This window comes from Myxine glutinosa, chromosome 8, assembly GCF_964187855.1.
Source record: "Myxine glutinosa chromosome 8, kmMyxGlut1.1, whole genome shotgun sequence".
In the NCBI taxonomy this organism is placed as follows: domain Eukaryota; kingdom Metazoa; phylum Chordata; class Myxini; order Myxiniformes; family Myxinidae; genus Myxine; species Myxine glutinosa.
Window position 1 is genome coordinate 2,687,293 of NC_136268.1, and position 15,881 is coordinate 2,703,173.

The 15,881-nt window shown below is 47.3% G+C and overlaps 2 protein-coding genes across 2 annotated transcripts in view; both read left to right on the forward strand.

Annotated features, from left to right (window-relative positions):
• Positions 1-15,881, forward strand: part of LOC137412855 (kinesin-like protein KIF13A) — a 232,334-nt gene that overhangs the window by 49,060 nt on the left and 167,393 nt on the right. Inside the window, 2 exon segments of the mRNA XM_078782869.1 lie at positions 2,315-2,348; positions 4,297-4,357. Coding sequence (XP_078638995.1) covers positions 2,315-2,348; positions 4,297-4,357 — 95 coding nt within the window.
• LOC144893208 (uncharacterized) overlaps positions 12,213-15,881 on the forward strand; it is a 301,836-nt gene continuing 298,167 nt past the window's right edge. Inside the window, exon 1 of the mRNA XM_078782870.1 lies at positions 12,213-14,356. Coding sequence (XP_078638996.1) covers positions 12,276-13,193 — 918 coding nt within the window. The 5' untranslated portion in view covers positions 12,213-12,275 and the 3' untranslated portion in view covers positions 13,194-14,356. The remainder of the gene's footprint in view (positions 14,357-15,881) is intronic.

Sequence of the window (15,881 nt, forward strand, 5' to 3'; positions counted from 1 at the left end):
GGGCGAATACATAACCTCCGTGTACCTTTGGTGGTGGAGGGAATTTCACCACACTCTGTGGTGTAATGATTGGAGCTTCCGCTCTGAGTCTTGGAGGTTTACGTTCCTAAGCCCCGGCCAAGTCCGACCAAAGACTTTAACAATGGTACGTCCCGCTTCCTTGGTTGATGCTCAGCATTTAAAAAGGATTGAACAGGGACAATCAAATATAGGTTGGTAACCATTACACAGACTTTGCTGAGCCTCATAGCTTATGTTGCATTGAAGTTCCTTTTTGAGATAACTCGTTATTTTTTTTATTATTACCATGCTTTGCAAAAAAACAGGGGGTGGGGAGAGGTAAGGTATTGTAATGAGCTCCGTCCGTCTGTCTGTCTGTCTGTCTGTCCACACCATCTACTCCTAAACGGTTGTGCAGAAATTCACCAAACTTGATAGTTATGTTCACCAAATGGCATGAAGGTTGAAGCACAGTGTCATTTTGGTCCCCCACCCCCACCCCCTCCCCCCAATGGTGGGGTCAACAGGTCAAGTACTGAAAAATGCAATTATGGCCACATTGTACAACATTTAAAACAAGACCGAAAGTCTAACAGCGGTGTAGCCGGGCTTGTTTGATACTTTAGTAGAAGAGGATAGGATGACCTGGGTGGGGATACCAGTTAGCAAATAATGTAAGTATTAAATTATTTTTACATTGAGACACTGGTTTATTCTTTGTTTCGAGTCAACAATGAACCAAGCATACACCGCTTCAATTTCGAAACTTTGCAATAACCACAAAGGGATTACGATTTTATTTACTATATTATTAGTATTAATGCTGTTATTATTATTATTATTACAAAAACAATACTACTGTATTAAGAAACCTGGGCTAATTTGTCCGAAGCAGCCTGAAGGTGAGGGATGAAGACATGAAGCCTAAGGCCTATACGTACTGTCGTTGGAAGAGCCGTAACACCTATGATTTTGATATTTGATGATCATTTTAACAATCGGTTTGTTTGTGTTTCACACTGAATGAAAATCGTAAAGGTAGAGCATGCCGATTGTGATATATGACAGGTTCGACGATGTGTTCGGCCTGAACGAAATTGGAATCAAAATGCCGGTGTGCGGAGTCAGCCTCCGTACCGCCTTAATGACATCAGACGTAATCACATCACACTGTCATGTGACCAGATCCTCAGCTCTGATTGGTATACGTTTGAGGGGACATACATACATACATACATACATATGGATGGACAAACACTGTTCTCGACGGCTTTTCCCTATGGGCTACACCGTAAAAAAGGTAACTTTCTATATGCAATCAACATTGGGGGATGCGTGAAATATGTAACAATTATTTTTGGATTTGAACCCTAGGTTCATGCCCCCAGAGATGGGGACTTAGGGTCACATAGGTCAAAACAGGAAAAAATATTTAACTCAATTTTTATATTGGGTCATTTCTGGTGGAACTGTTTGCCATCTTTCAACTTTGTTTTAGGTGGGAAGCGTGGGGATTTGCAATGGGTGTAGCCCATCTACAGTACTTTGCTCCATTTATTATTGTTGGGATTTGAATGATATCTCAAACAAGTTGTGGATGGATTCGGACTAAATTTGATGGAGATGTTGGGCCTTTCACAAGGACGAGATTAATTTTGGTGAAGATCCGGATCAGGATCCAGATACTAGAATTTTAAAGTGATTCTTCACCATGGAGCTCAGACCAAAAACGACCTATAGCACGATGTCACAAAAACGTATGAACGGATTCGGACGAAACTTGGTGGACAGGTGGACAAGGATGAATTGAATGGATTTTAGTGAAGATCCAGATCCGAGGATATTTTAAGTGATTCTTCACCATTGAGAGATCGGCACAAAAATGCTATATAGCACGATATCTCAACAGTGATGGATTGATTCGGACAAAACTTGATAGATGAGTATAGGTGACAAGGACAAGCCGATTTGATTTTCATTCAGGTCCGAATCAAGATCCGGCCTATCGGTGGGATACAAAACGTAAACTGTTCAGCCTGGCGGAGGTGTGCGCTCCACCAAGTGCTGTTCTAAAGTTGTTTCTGTTGTATTTACTCGTTGTAACTTTTTTTTATTGAAACTCATTTCTAGTTTCTAGTTAAATGCTTCTCTGTTTTGGTATTCATGTAAATATTGTACAATGTATACCAATTCTGAAATGTAAAAATTTATTCTACATAGTTTTCCAGGTGTGTTATAATGATATTTGTGACAGCATCGTATGACTTTATGCAATGATAGTTGTTGTCACTCCCTTTCTTCTCTCTGTCCACAGCAACTTCCACCAGAGCCTGAAAAAGCACCCCAAGGTATGAATGTGTCGAGCAGATGTAATACCGATGACGTCACGATATCTTGCTTTTGCTCATTAACTCGTTTTGGACTATGATGTCATCGTTGTCCTTTCACCTGTAACCATCCATATTTGCCACCTCAGCTATGGAATTTACATTTTAACGTCTCCATCTTTGTTTTTCATCCGGACCTCTGTTCACCTGCTCCTCTGCCATGCCACCTGTTTGTCCAATGTGTAACACATTTGTATATGACACAAGCAATCCCACCTTTGATCTGTGGTGTTATTAAATGTTGTTTTTTTCCCCTTCACGCTTTGGTTTTGTAGTTTGACAGTTGCCATGGTTGTTGTTTCCTTTATTTTATATTGTTTGAAGAAGAATATATATTTTTAAACATGCTTATTGTCTTGAACATGTGGAAGTTTAGGGGATGCGGTCATGCATATATTATACTAATAGCGCTTGTAGTTGTGGCAGTGTTTTCAGGCATGGCGTGTAATATGACGTCAAAGATTGCTTGTGGACGTGTGAGGTTTATTGACTCAGTCACCACCTTAATCGGTGGGCACAACCAGAAGACCTTATGCTCCACACATATTCTTCCACTGTTGTAGAAAGAGGACAAATGTAACGATTTGTTTTATTGGTGGCTCAGATTGGTGATCACACAAATACAGTGATCTTTATTTTTTGTTCAAGTTCAAGGCTTGTGGAGGAGCTAGAACAGTAGAGAGAGGGGCAGGGCAAACACCAACACAGGGTTAAATGATAACATAGAGTTGAGACTTAGACAAATAAGGGAAGTGGAGAGGAAAGAGGTGCAGGGGAGGATGCATGGGGTGGACAAGATGGACACAGAAACAAACTCTCTCCGTAAGGAAAGACTGAGAATTTGGATGGAGATGGGGAAGTTAATGGGAGGACAAAAGATCATGGTTTTGGATTGGGGGCGATCTGGGATGGTGGTGAACTGCTGTCTTGAAGACTGCGATGAAAGAAGGAGATTGAAGAGGATGTGGAGGTTGGTTCCACAATGAATGAATGAATGAATGATCGTTTTAAGGCCATTTTCCCCGCTACAGCGGGGGTTAGCCTTGCGGGCCCCATGACAATCATGGTTCCCTGTTTGAGGCAATGTTTTTATGGCCGGATGCCCTTCCTGACGCCAACCCTTGGTCACGCTCTTACGATGCGCAGGGATACGGTGTGCATATTCTAAAGAATATGAATGAGTGGAGGTGAGCAATGATTGTGAATTTAGGTCGTTAAACCACAAAGGGGTTGGTGGTGGACCGTGTGAGCCCTGAAAAAAACCTGGGAGTGGGAGGGGGATGAATCATGGAAAGAGCAGAGTGTGCAAGACGAGAAAGGAGGAGTGTGGGGGGGAGGGAAGAGGGTGCAAGACCAGAAAGAAGGAGGGTGGGGGGGAGGGCAGTGGGTGCAAGACCAGAAAGGAGGAGGGTGGGGGGAGGGCAGAGGGTGCAAGACCAGAAAGGAGGAGGGTGGGGGGGGGGGGGGGAGCATGGAGAGGGCAGAGGGTGCAAGACCATAAGGGAGGTGTGGCAGAAGACAGAGAGACCACCGTTTCTGTAATCATCGTTACTGTTATCCATTTGGAAATGGGTGTGGGATAAAGCACTCCTATTTACAGCTTATACACCACTCCGAGAGATTCACACAGTAATGCTGCTCATTGTTTTTAATCTTCAGTTTTTCTATCTTCTTCTTATTCAGCCAGAGTGACATTTTCAGATGATGGATAAATCTTTGGCCGCATTTGCGGCCTTACTTTGATGTTTCATTGGAATCTCTTCTATTTTCTTTTCCACTCGCACATTTGAATTTGAGCTCGGCTGTTCGACTTGTGCAACCAAATCTGCCACATTGTTGAAAGTGATATTATTTTGAGAAACGTTCATTTTTGTGACCCCACTAATGTGACGTGTACGTGTGATTTCAGACTTTTGCTTTTGATTACTGCTTCTGGTCGATCCATGAAACGCAGAAGGAAAAGTACTCCGGTAAATAAACTTGTCATTCTTGATGTTTGCCTCGTGTGAGAATGGCTCAAAGTTTTGTGCAGTTTTACTTCCAAACTGGCCTCTGTGTCGAGTTTAGACGTTCCGAGTTTGCATATATTGCGTATATTGAGTATATTGCGTATATTGAGTATATTGCGTATATTGAGTATATTGAGTATATTGCATATATTGAGTATATTGAGTATATTGAGTATATTGCGTATATTGAGTATATTGCGTATATTGAGTATATTGCGTATATTGCGTATAATAATAATAATAATAATTCATTTATTTTGTATAGCGCTTTTCATGAAGCCCAAAGGCGCTTTGACAGAGTGCAAAACATAATGCATAACAAAACATGAAAACAACAATTGCAAAAAGACAAGAATCAATAGGAGAATATTTAAAGCAAAAGGAGGGAGAAGGAGAAGTGATAGTCAGGGGTTAAATGCTGTGGGTTGAATGTTTAATGCAGCGCTGAACAGGTGGGTCTTGAGTGATGTTTTGAATGTGGTGAGTGAGGAGGAGTCTCTGATGGTGTGAGGTAGTGAGTTCCAGAGGGTGGGAGCAGCGATGGAGAAGGCCCTGTCCCCCCAGGATCTGAATTTGGTCCGGATGGGGGGGGGGGGGTCAGGAGGTTGGTACCAGCAGAGCGGAGGTTGTGGGTGGGAGTGTGTCTGGAGAGGAGGTCAGCCAGGTAGGATGGGGCCAGGTTATGGAGGGCTTTGTAGGTCAAGAGGAGGATTTTGTACTGGATTCTCTGGGAGATGGGGAGCCAGTGAAGCTTGTAAAGGACGGGGGTGATGTGGTCACGGGTCCGGGAATGGGTGAGTAGACGGGCAGCGGAGTTCTGAATGTATTGGAGTTTATTGGTGATTGTTGAGGGTGAACCATAGAGGAGGCTATTGCAGTAGTCCAGACGGGAGGTGATGAAGGCGTGGATGAGGGTTTCTGCAGCCGTGGAGGAGAGGGATGAGCGGAGACGGGCGATGTTTTTCAGGTGAAAGAAGGCTGTCTTTGTGATCTGTTTAGTGTATTTGTCGAAGGAGAGGGTTTGGTCAAAGATGACGCCAAGATTCCGGATGAGAGGGGAGGTGGATACTGGGATACCGTCGATGTTGAGGGCAAAGTTAGGGTTGGATTTTGTGAGCGTTTTTGGGCCAATGATGATTATTTCAGATTTATCACAGTTAAGTTTGAGGAAGTTGATTTGAAGCCAAGATTTTATTTCAGAGATGCAGTTTGTCAGGATAGAGTGGGTGTTGGTGGAGACGGACTTGGTGGAGATGAAAAGCTGGATGTCATCGGCGAAGCAGTGGAATTGGAGACCATGACGGCGGATTAGGTGACCGAGGGGGGACAGGTAAAGGATGAAGAGGAGGGGGCCAAGAACTGAACCTTGGGGGACACCTTGGGGGAGGGGAGCAGTGGGGGATTTGCAATTACTGATGGAGATGAACTGGCGTCTGTCAGAGAGGTATGATTTAATCCAAGAGAGGGCAGTGCCGGTAACGTTAAAGGTGGATTCAAATCGGGTGAGGAGGATGGTGTGATCGATGGTGTCAAAGGCAGCGCTGAGGTCGAGGAGGACGAGAATGTTGAGGTTGCCAGCGTCAGAGGAGAGGAGAAGGTCGTTGGTGATTTTGAGGAGAGCAGTTTCAGTACTGTGGTTGGAGCGGAATCCGGATTGGAATGTTTCATACAGGTCATTGGCAGAGAGGTGATGTTTGAGTTGAGCGGCTACAGCGCGTTCCAAAACTTTTGACAGAAAGGGTAGGTTGGAGATGGGTCTGAAGTTATTTAGGGTGTCAGGGTTTAGACCAGGTTTTTTTAGAATGGGGGTAACAGCAGCAATTTTGAGGGATGGTGGGACGATGCCTGTAGACAGGGAGGAGTTTATTGTTGCAATGATAAGTGGAGAGAGAGCAGGGAGGGAGGCCTTGACAAAGCTGGAGGGGATGGGGCCAAGAGTGCAGGTGGCAGTTTTCATTCCTATGAGGAGTTCAGAGAGGTCAGTAGGGGAGACCGGGGAGAATTGAGACAGGGGAAGGCAGGATAAGGGGGGGCAGGTGGTTGGAGGGGGAGCGGGTGCGGCGGTGGTCAAGCTGTTGTAGATGTTGTCAATTTTGCGTTGGAAGAAAGAAAGGAAGGAGATGCAGTTGTCTACTGTGAATGACTGGGTAGTGGTGTCCAGGGGGCGGAGGAGTTTGTTTATTGTCGAGAAGAGTGCTTTTGGGTTTCCGGAGCCAGAGTGGATAATTTGAGAGTAGTAGGCGGAGCGGGCGTGGGAGAGGGCATCTTTGTAGTGTTGTAGGTGGTCCTTGTAGGCTTGGAAGTGAACTGTGAGACCTGTTTTATTGCGGAGTCTTTCAAGTTGGCGAGCACGAGTTTTCATCAGGCGGAGTTCAGGGGTAAACCAGGGAGCAGAATGGGTGAAAGAAACTGTTTTGGTTTTTACAGGCGCAAGCTGGTCAAGGCAGGAGGAGAGAGTGTGGTTGTAGTAGTCAGTGAGGTCGGAAGGGGTGTGGAGGTCAATGAAGGGAGAAGTGGACATTTTTTCAGAGAGGGTGGATGAGAATGAGGTAGGTGAAAGGCAGGAAGGGAGAAGTGGACATTTTTTCAGAGAGGGTGGATGAGAATGAGGTAGGTGAAAGAGCGTTTAGCTTACGGAAGTTGATAGTGCGATAATGTCTTGGTGTTGGGGTGGGGATGTTGATGGTCATAGTGATGGCTAAGTGGTCAGAGAGGGTGAGGTCGGAGCCAGAGAGATGGTGCAAAATTAATCCAGTGGAGCAGACAAGGTCCAAAATGTGACCACGGATATGCGTAGGAAAGTTGACATGTTGAGTGAGGTTAAAGCAGGTGAGTAAATCAGTGAAGTCAGTGGTTATTGTGGAGTCAGTGGAGTCCATGTGGATATTGAAATCACCAAGGAGGAGGATTGAGGGGGAGAGGGAACATAGCTGGGTCAGAAAGTAGGAGAAGTCAGACAGGAATAATGGGTGTGGTTTGGGAGGGCGGTAGACGACAGCCATGACTGACTGCGTGCGACCAGAGAGTTTAAAAGCCAGGTGTTCAAAGGATGAGGATGAGGCGATGGGGATGAGGCTGGTCCTGATGTCTTGACGGTGGATAACGGCAATTCCACCACCTCGGCCCTCCGAGCGTGGTTTATTGACGTAGGAATATCCATTGGGTGTGGTGAGGTTGAGTGTGTAGTAGTCCAGTGGTTGTTGCCAGGTTTCGGTGAGACAGAGAAAGTCCAGTTTGTTATCCAGGATGTAGTCGTTGAGGATGAGGCATTTGTTGTTGAGGGACCGGGTGTTGAACAGGGTGAGCTTGATGTTGTTTTGAACAGCAGTGATGAATTCAGGTGATTTAGCCAGGGTTCGTAGGCAGGAGGTGCGATCGTGTGCGTTGCTGTGACCAGGTGTGCTGGGACGATGAGTGGGAGTGCGCTGAGCCGACCAGAGGACGGGGATGGAGTGACCTGATTGTACATATACAAACTTACGACCGGAGCCACGGTGAATGTACCTGGGTCGTCGGAGGAGTCAATTTGATTTGATGGCAGAGATGCATGATGGGGTGGAGTGGGTATTGAGCAGAAGGAGCCTTGCGGCGGAGTACTGCAGAGCCATGCCAGGCAGGAGCGGAGAGGCGAGCACGAGGCCAAGGTTGAGGAGGTGAAACAATGGTCCCAACCCACGGGAGCAGGCCCAAGGAAACGAAGGAGACGAAGGAGCCAGGTAGGTGAAGCCAGGAGGAGAGTCGGGACCAAGCAGAGGGCAGACAGGAGCAAAGAGACGATCACGAGGCCAAGGTTGATCACGGCAAAGCGGGAAATGCAGCGGCAATCAACCGCCGCCGCTACAAATCAAGATCACGGTGGGAAAACCACCGCCACACCGCTGCGAAGGACACAACCCACGAGAGCGTGCCCGAGGAAACAGCGAGCAGGCGAAGGAGCCGGGTAGGCGAAGCAGGGAGCAGAGCCGGGACTATGCGGAGGGCAGACTCAATGGCCAAAAAATCCGCACGACCACCAAAAAAGCAAGCCACAGACAGTGGCCCAGTCGAAGAAGCGGCGAGCATGTGACGCCTGCGTCCTCTTCAGACCGGACCGGAAGCGAAAATCAAGTAGAACGAGTATATTGTGTATATTGAGTGTATTGCATATATTTAGTATATTGCGTCTGTTGAGTATATTGCGTATATTGAGTATATTGCGTATATGAATATGAATGATCGTTTTAAGGCCATTTTTCCCCGCTAGAGCGGGGGTTAGCCTTGCGGGCCCCATGACAATCATGGTTCCCTGTTTGAGGCAATGTTTTTTTTATGGCCGGATGCCCTTCCTGACGCCAGTTGAGTATATTGCATATCTTGAGTATATTGAGTATATTGAGTATATTGCATATATTGAGTATATCGCGTATATTGAGTATATTGCGTATATTGAGTATATTGCGTATATTGAGTATATTGCATATATTGAGTATATTGCATATATTGAGTATATTGCGTATATTGAGTATATTGCATATATTGAGTATATTGCGTATATTGCGTATATTGAGTATATTGCGTATATTGAGTATATTGCGTATATTGAGTATATTGCATATATTGAGTATATTGCATATATTGAGTATATTGCATATATTGAGTATATTGCGTATATTGCGTATATCGAGTATTTTGCGTATATTGAGTATTTTGCGTATATTGAGTATATTGCGTATATTGTGTATATTGAGTATATTGAGTATATTGAGCCTTTCGATGAGCTCTCATTGGTTGTGATGTGACGCACGCAGTCGCTCACCCTGTTGTGGATTTGAATGTTAACACTAACAGGTTATCTCGGTGCCATTCTAAGTGACCAATCATGCACTATTTCATATCTCCTGAACTTTTTCCAATACTGGGAGCAATTTATGGACATCCTTCCCTCATTGCTGTCAAATGGTACAAGCGATTGCTTTTCTTAACTTGTAGGGAGAAATGTCAAACTACCTTTTGTGCCTGGGTGATGATATTGAATTGTAGTGTTTATTTTTAGAGTTTAATATTGATTATTATTAATGTTTTCAATACAGTGCAGTAACACAGCTGATTCCCCCACCAACTCAAGGCTCCAGGAAGTGGGAAAAATTTAAACTTTAAGAAGTCATTCAGTCAACAACATTGCCATTAATCCCAGAAAGCATCAGTGTTAAACCACTTGTTATGAATGAATGAATGAATGATCGTTTTAAGGCCATTTTCCCCACCAGAGCAGGGGTTAGCCTTGTGGGCCCCATGACAATCATGGTTCCCTGTTTGAGGCAATGTTTTTATGGCCGGATGCCCTTCCTGACGCCAACCCTTGGTCGCCTCTTACGATGCGCAGGGATACGGTGTACCTATTCTAAATCGGGGTATACAGTATACACCGTGATCATTCATCCCAGCAAGCTGGTACTCAATTTGCCGACCTCGGAAGGATGACAGGCTGAGTCAACCCCCCTGGCGTTAATTCAGCGATCGACCGGGATTCAAACCGAGGATCCCAAGCCGGCACCCTAACCGCTAAGCCAACACCAGGCGTGTTGGGGTGAGTTATAATTATTATATTTAAGTTATAATTTTGTTATAATTAAGTTATAATTAAGTTATAATTTTGTTATAATTATAAGCCTAAGTAAGTTATAATTATATATAATTATAAGCTAAGCCTAAGTTATAATTTTGCAAAAACGATTTTCGTTGGGAACATCCATATTCAAAAATGTAAGCTTCACCAGATGGTGGAGTGGGTGTATACCTGACCGGTGGGCGAGTCTCAATTCTGACATTTAAACCACTGAGTTTTTGTTTGGGACTGCGGACGAGCATTGTGTCTCCCAATGTGTGCTGCGCCATTCTCCTCTGCACTGCATAATTTATCCAGGATTTTGATCAGGCGATGAAGTAGCGGTAATGTGTATTTGAGTGAGGATGTTGAAGGTTGGGTACGGTAGTTTCTAACATGATGCCACTCCAGTGAAACTTTGTGGGCCAGGAGTTGAAACAGGCCGGATGAGTTGCTACAGTCAATCATGTAGATAGCACCCAGTTAGTGAGCGTACCTGTCCTGGAAGGAGTCAACCGTCCAGTATTGTTTCAGATGCTTCCACCTGTCATGCGGCGAGTGTTTCATCACACTCTTCATCTGAGCCTTGTTCTGAGCATTGTAGGTTTTGGACATGCTTTAGAAGGTGAGCCACTAGATGCAAGCAGACCTCCCATCCTCCGTCCTGCACTTGTAGCCGGTGTCGATGTGGCGTGCCCAGAGGAGATTCTGGTTAATGGCGACCTACCCGCCCGTCCCCCCTCACCTTCTCCTGGATTTTAATGCTGGAGGACGCTAGGCCGGTGGTACCAATGAAAGTTGATGGAATATCCTCATCGTCGTGCGTTCTACTTCTGGGCAATTCCACGGTTACTCACATTACAATACATTACATTAATGCATCTACATATATATTGTTGTGGATATGAGGACTGTATATTTTTTGATTGTGTGCTGTACTATTGTGATTATTGTTTATTCTGTGCCTCCTGCCTCCGGAGCTGTGTAAAGACCAAAAGGGCGTCCCATAGTCCACAAGCATACACGTCAGCCAAGTAATAGAATATACCTGTCGATAGTTATCTCTTATTCTGTGTTTTAGGATAAGGCTGTGTCTCCCATTAATTGAAAGTACTCCATTGCACCAGTGAAAGAGAATAGATCCCCTTTCCTTCCCATCCCCAAAATCTCCATCCAATATTACATCCCCTCTCGTCATTGCCGAGCCTCGATTGCCCATATTACCTCCCCTCCAATAACCGCCATTGACCACGAGGCTCGAGTCAGGGAAGAAAGGCGTGTCTCCACCTCGTCATAGAGGGGGAGGAGTGAACCAGCCCCGCTCGACCAACCATGAGCCAGGGGTTTGGCTACAGAGGGCGGAGGAAGAGCGGTCGGGGAGGTTCGCAAAGGTTGAGGGGCGGGGGCCTATATAACCCAAGGCAGGGGTGTGGCCAAAGGAGATGAGTTTTTACCGGCAGACACAAGGGAGCCCAAGCCGTGGAGAGGAGTCAGAGAGATTCGCTTTTACAAGAGTCCTGAAGCAAGAGAGGAAGTTGTTGGACTGGGTGGGACTAAGGAAGGAGAGAGAACCCGTCACACCAATCCCCCAAGCTCCGCATTGGCTCCACCAAGCGTTCAGCTCCACCAAGCTCCGCGTTGGCTCCACCAAGCGTGTTGGCTCCACCAAGCTCCGTGTTGGCTCCACCAAGCTCCGTGTTGGCTCCACCAAGCGTTCACCTCCAGCCATCCACCTTCTGGCATTCCCCGCGTGAGTCAGTGTTCTGTTTGTTCTGTCCTGGGTTAATTAAGACTGTTAGATAAGCTAGTATTTTCCCTGTGTCACCTGCGTCTTATGTGTTGTAAATAAACCTTGATTGCTTTCTTTTTGCTTGTGTGTAAATAGCCAATAAATTCAGTCGTATTTCCAAACCTTTCTTTGCCTTCTTTTTCCTCTTTGCATTCGTCGCCTTTGTCTTTTCCCCATTGGGCAGCTACGGTGCGATACGGCCAAAGTTCGGGTGGAATCGGGTGAGTTTTGTTAGGTCGCGGTCTTACACCACCGCTCGGTCTATAACATCTAACCGCGACCTGTAACAATCGGTTGTCAGGTGTTGGATTCGAACCTGGGACTAAATCTATTTAGCCCAAATTTTGGAACACCAATTGTACTATCAGTAACAATTGGTGTCTGGGAGTGGAATTCGGGTCCCGAACCAAATTTTTAAAACATCTAGAAAAAAAATTTTTTGGTCAAAATTACGAGCTGCCGAAATTTGTTTTTTTAAAGCAAAACCCGAATTTTGAAATCGCGCCATGGCTGTTCAAGGCGACGGGATGCCGGTGGGAGAGATAGACGGGGTGGAATCGACCCAGGACCTCGGGGAAATGTATGTGGAGGAAAGGGAGGAGAAAAATGGCAATGTGGTTGCGGGGGTATCAGGTGCACAAAATGGCAGCCTCCCGTACGTGACGGCGATAGCCGGACCCGCAGTGCCAATGGACTGGGGTGTTTGTATGATGCATTTCAGTGCCGCTCTGAGGGGTGACAGTAAGGGATTTGATGCAATGATGGCTACCCAGGGGCTAGACGCGGAAAAAGCGAGGCACGAAGCAAGGTACAACCCGGTTGGATTTCAGGAGCAAATAAACGCCACGGTAAAAAGAATACAGGAAGACATTGACCGCAGGTTGGGCGAGCAGGTCCCATGGGTGCACGGGGAGGTAACGCGTGTCGAAAAGCGCTGGTTGAGCGAAGCGGAGGAAAGCACGGGTACAATGACGGGGGTAGAAATCGCGACACGGGGTTTTGAAAAGCCGGCGACCGATGAGGTAGAGGGAATTTTATTAAAGCCAACGGTCGCCGAGGTTAATAAAGAAAAAGCAGTAGCGGGAATTAAAATTGAAGAGATGACGGAGGTAACCCGGGAATTGCAGGGAGAAATGGATTATGTACAAAGTCCCTGCTCACATCACGATGATGTACTCGTTAATCCAAATGGAAGTTTGCAGGTTTTGGTGCAGGGAGGAAGAAGAACCCCGAAGGTGAGACGTGCTGTGTATTGTGCGGGGAGATTTTGTAAGAGGATGTTTAGCGACAAAAGAATTTTCGCGCGCTTGGGATCGAGGAAGCATCCGGGCGTTGGTGAAGGGTCCCGTGTGAGTGGAAATGGCACGCGTGGGAGAAAAAAAGTGTGCGTCGGCGAGTGGGTGTGTTATAAAGTGTGGGAGTGAAACCGAGTGCGAGCGAGAATGCACGTCGGTGTGTACGGGGTGTGACACAGGGAGTGAGAGCAATACGGAGTGCACGCCCATGGTGAGTGTTACGGAGGACGTAACGGAGGAGAGGTGTGGACCGAAGTGTGCGCAAGAGGTGTGGTGTGTAGCAGAGAGAGCGTTGGTGGAATGTACGGACGGCGTTGGAACGCCAGGTTTTGTGAGGGTGAAAGGGGTAGCGTATGCTTGTAAGTATGCAAGTAAAGCACCGACGGTGACCGGTTTAGTGGTTAGAGCGACGGATAGCCGATGCGAGCACTCGGTGCGAGCGGTGCTTGGTTGGGTGCGAGGCCCGGCGCGGATCGATGCTGCGTCGCTTCTCTTCGAAGCGTCGTTGCCGATTCGGGCTTGGCCCCGCCCCGCACGGTCGAGTCCGGGCTTTGCCGGGCGAGGCGACCGGTCCGGTTCAAGGGCGAGTGGGAGGAGGCGGAACGGTGCCCCCTCGTGGGGACGGGGTTCCGACCGGGGGAGATTGAGCCATCGGGCCCGGGACCGCAAGGTGCCGCGCCGAGATGGTGCGTGGAGCCTCGGTCCAACCAAACCACCTCCCTTGAACCGAAAGCCGGACGGATTCAACCTGCAGGCAACCAAACCACCCGAATTCATTGCTCGGCTTTACGAAGCCGAGTTTAATGATGTCATGACGCACCGAGGCTAGGATATAGCGGACTGTGATGATGGTGATCGTGATAGTGATAGTGTTTTGATCAGAAATTTAGAAAAGTGAATAGAATTGGCAGTAAATGGAAAATTTTTGAATTGGTTGGAATTTGGACGAACAAAATTGATAGTGGAGAGACCCCCGATGTGGTGGGATGGCAAATCCACCATCCCTCACAGACGTGGGGGCAAATGCGCAATAGTTTATGGGGTGGCTATGACAACCGAGCCAGGGAGGGCTTGGATAATGATAGGGATCTAGAAGAGATTGACATTAGGTAACGTTAAGTTTAGTTAGTGACTGATACCTGTAGTGGGGACGCAGGTAGATTAGTGTGGATTATAATGACGTGGGAGCGCAATAGTTTAAAGGGACGACTGGGAAGCGCAAGTTTCAGAGGGGAGAAGTTAGCTGAGATGATGCCGTGTGTGTGAGGATTGAACAGGTGAGAATGGAACAGGTGTGATTGCACAGGTGTGCAACTGAACAGGTGTGTGGAGCAGTGTATGAGGGAGTAGTGGTGATTGCGTGTGGTGTTGACCAAATGGTCCAGGAAGAAAGGAGGGTGCAGGTGGCACCAGGTGTGAGGGCACAGGTGTGCAACAACAGGTGTATGTGGCTGTGTGGAATAAATGGTAGTGTGGAATATCTGGAGTATTGGAATGGATGGTCGTGGAGTGAGAATGGTGGAAATTGTGGAGTGGAGTGGATGGTGCGAAGGTGTGAATGGGGGAAGAGTGGACCCCCATCACGGATACCCGGGGCGGGTAGTGTAAGTGTTAGGTAGAGGGTACAGGTAAATTGTGGTTGGATATTGGCATATGTGGTGCGGGTGACAGAATGGTATTTGGATGGGTGCATTAGTGTTGTGGAAATGGCTGGGCGTGTAGCCTGTTAGTACGTGTAGTTGGTTTGGGCACTCCACCACTGTGAGGATGTCGGCCAGGTGAGGCCGCAGGTGGGCTCTGGGAGCCGTTAGTGTCAGTGGGGCCCGAGGATCCGGAGGACGGACCCGGGTAGCCCAGTGCCAGAGAGGGCACCGAGTGGGGAGAGCGCCAGAGGGCCTTCCCCAGGTAGTTAGGTTAGGGCAGGGAGCAGGTAAGCTCGGAGGCAACTGCAGTGGTGGGGGTGTGCAGGTGGGTAGACCTGCTGGGAGAGTTACACGTCGCGGCCCAGAAATTGTGCGAGGGCACCGGGAGATGAATCGGGGGAGTGAGACCCCAAATTGAAAAGCACCACAGTTTGATCAATGGGAATTGGTTATTAGAACCCATAGTGTAAGTTGGCCAATGGATTGGCAGGGAAAGACCCCGGGTAGTGTAAAGTGTGTTAATGTCATTTAGAAAGTAGTTAGGATGAAGTCTCCTCGCACCATCTGCATCCACTCACCTGAGGTGACAGGTACTCCACACCATGCCATGGTTTAATTATTTTTATGATGCAAATGTTTGGATTGTGAGACGCATCATGACGTGGGTGTGACATTGTGCTTTGATGTTCCATCTCTGCCTCCTTATGAGGATTGATGATGACTTGATGATGGCAAATTTTGAAGTAGAGGGATTGTGGAGACGAATTTGGTATAGGGGAAATATGGGGAAGACGTGACAGTAGTGACGAATTGGTAATGTGTAGGTTTTGTACATATGGGGTAAGGGCAAGGGTGGGCTAGGTAACAGGGGGGTGACGTACGGTAGGGACGAGCTTTCTCACTTCGCCCTCCGTACGCATTTCGCCTTGCATTGCCTTTTTGATGTGTACCCTTGAGACCTTACCCCTCGCTCATCTGTCTTGTCCCCCTTTTGTCTCCCACATGACCTGTGCGCCGTTGGGCGCCGAGGGGAGCGTGCGTGGGTCGGCCATTGTGCGCCCGAAATTCCCAGAACCAGCTGTCTGCATCGATGCACCACATTATGGACCACATGTCAGTGGCCGAGCACCACTTATGGACCCCATGGGTTGGGGCATGGCCCCTCTGCTGGAAC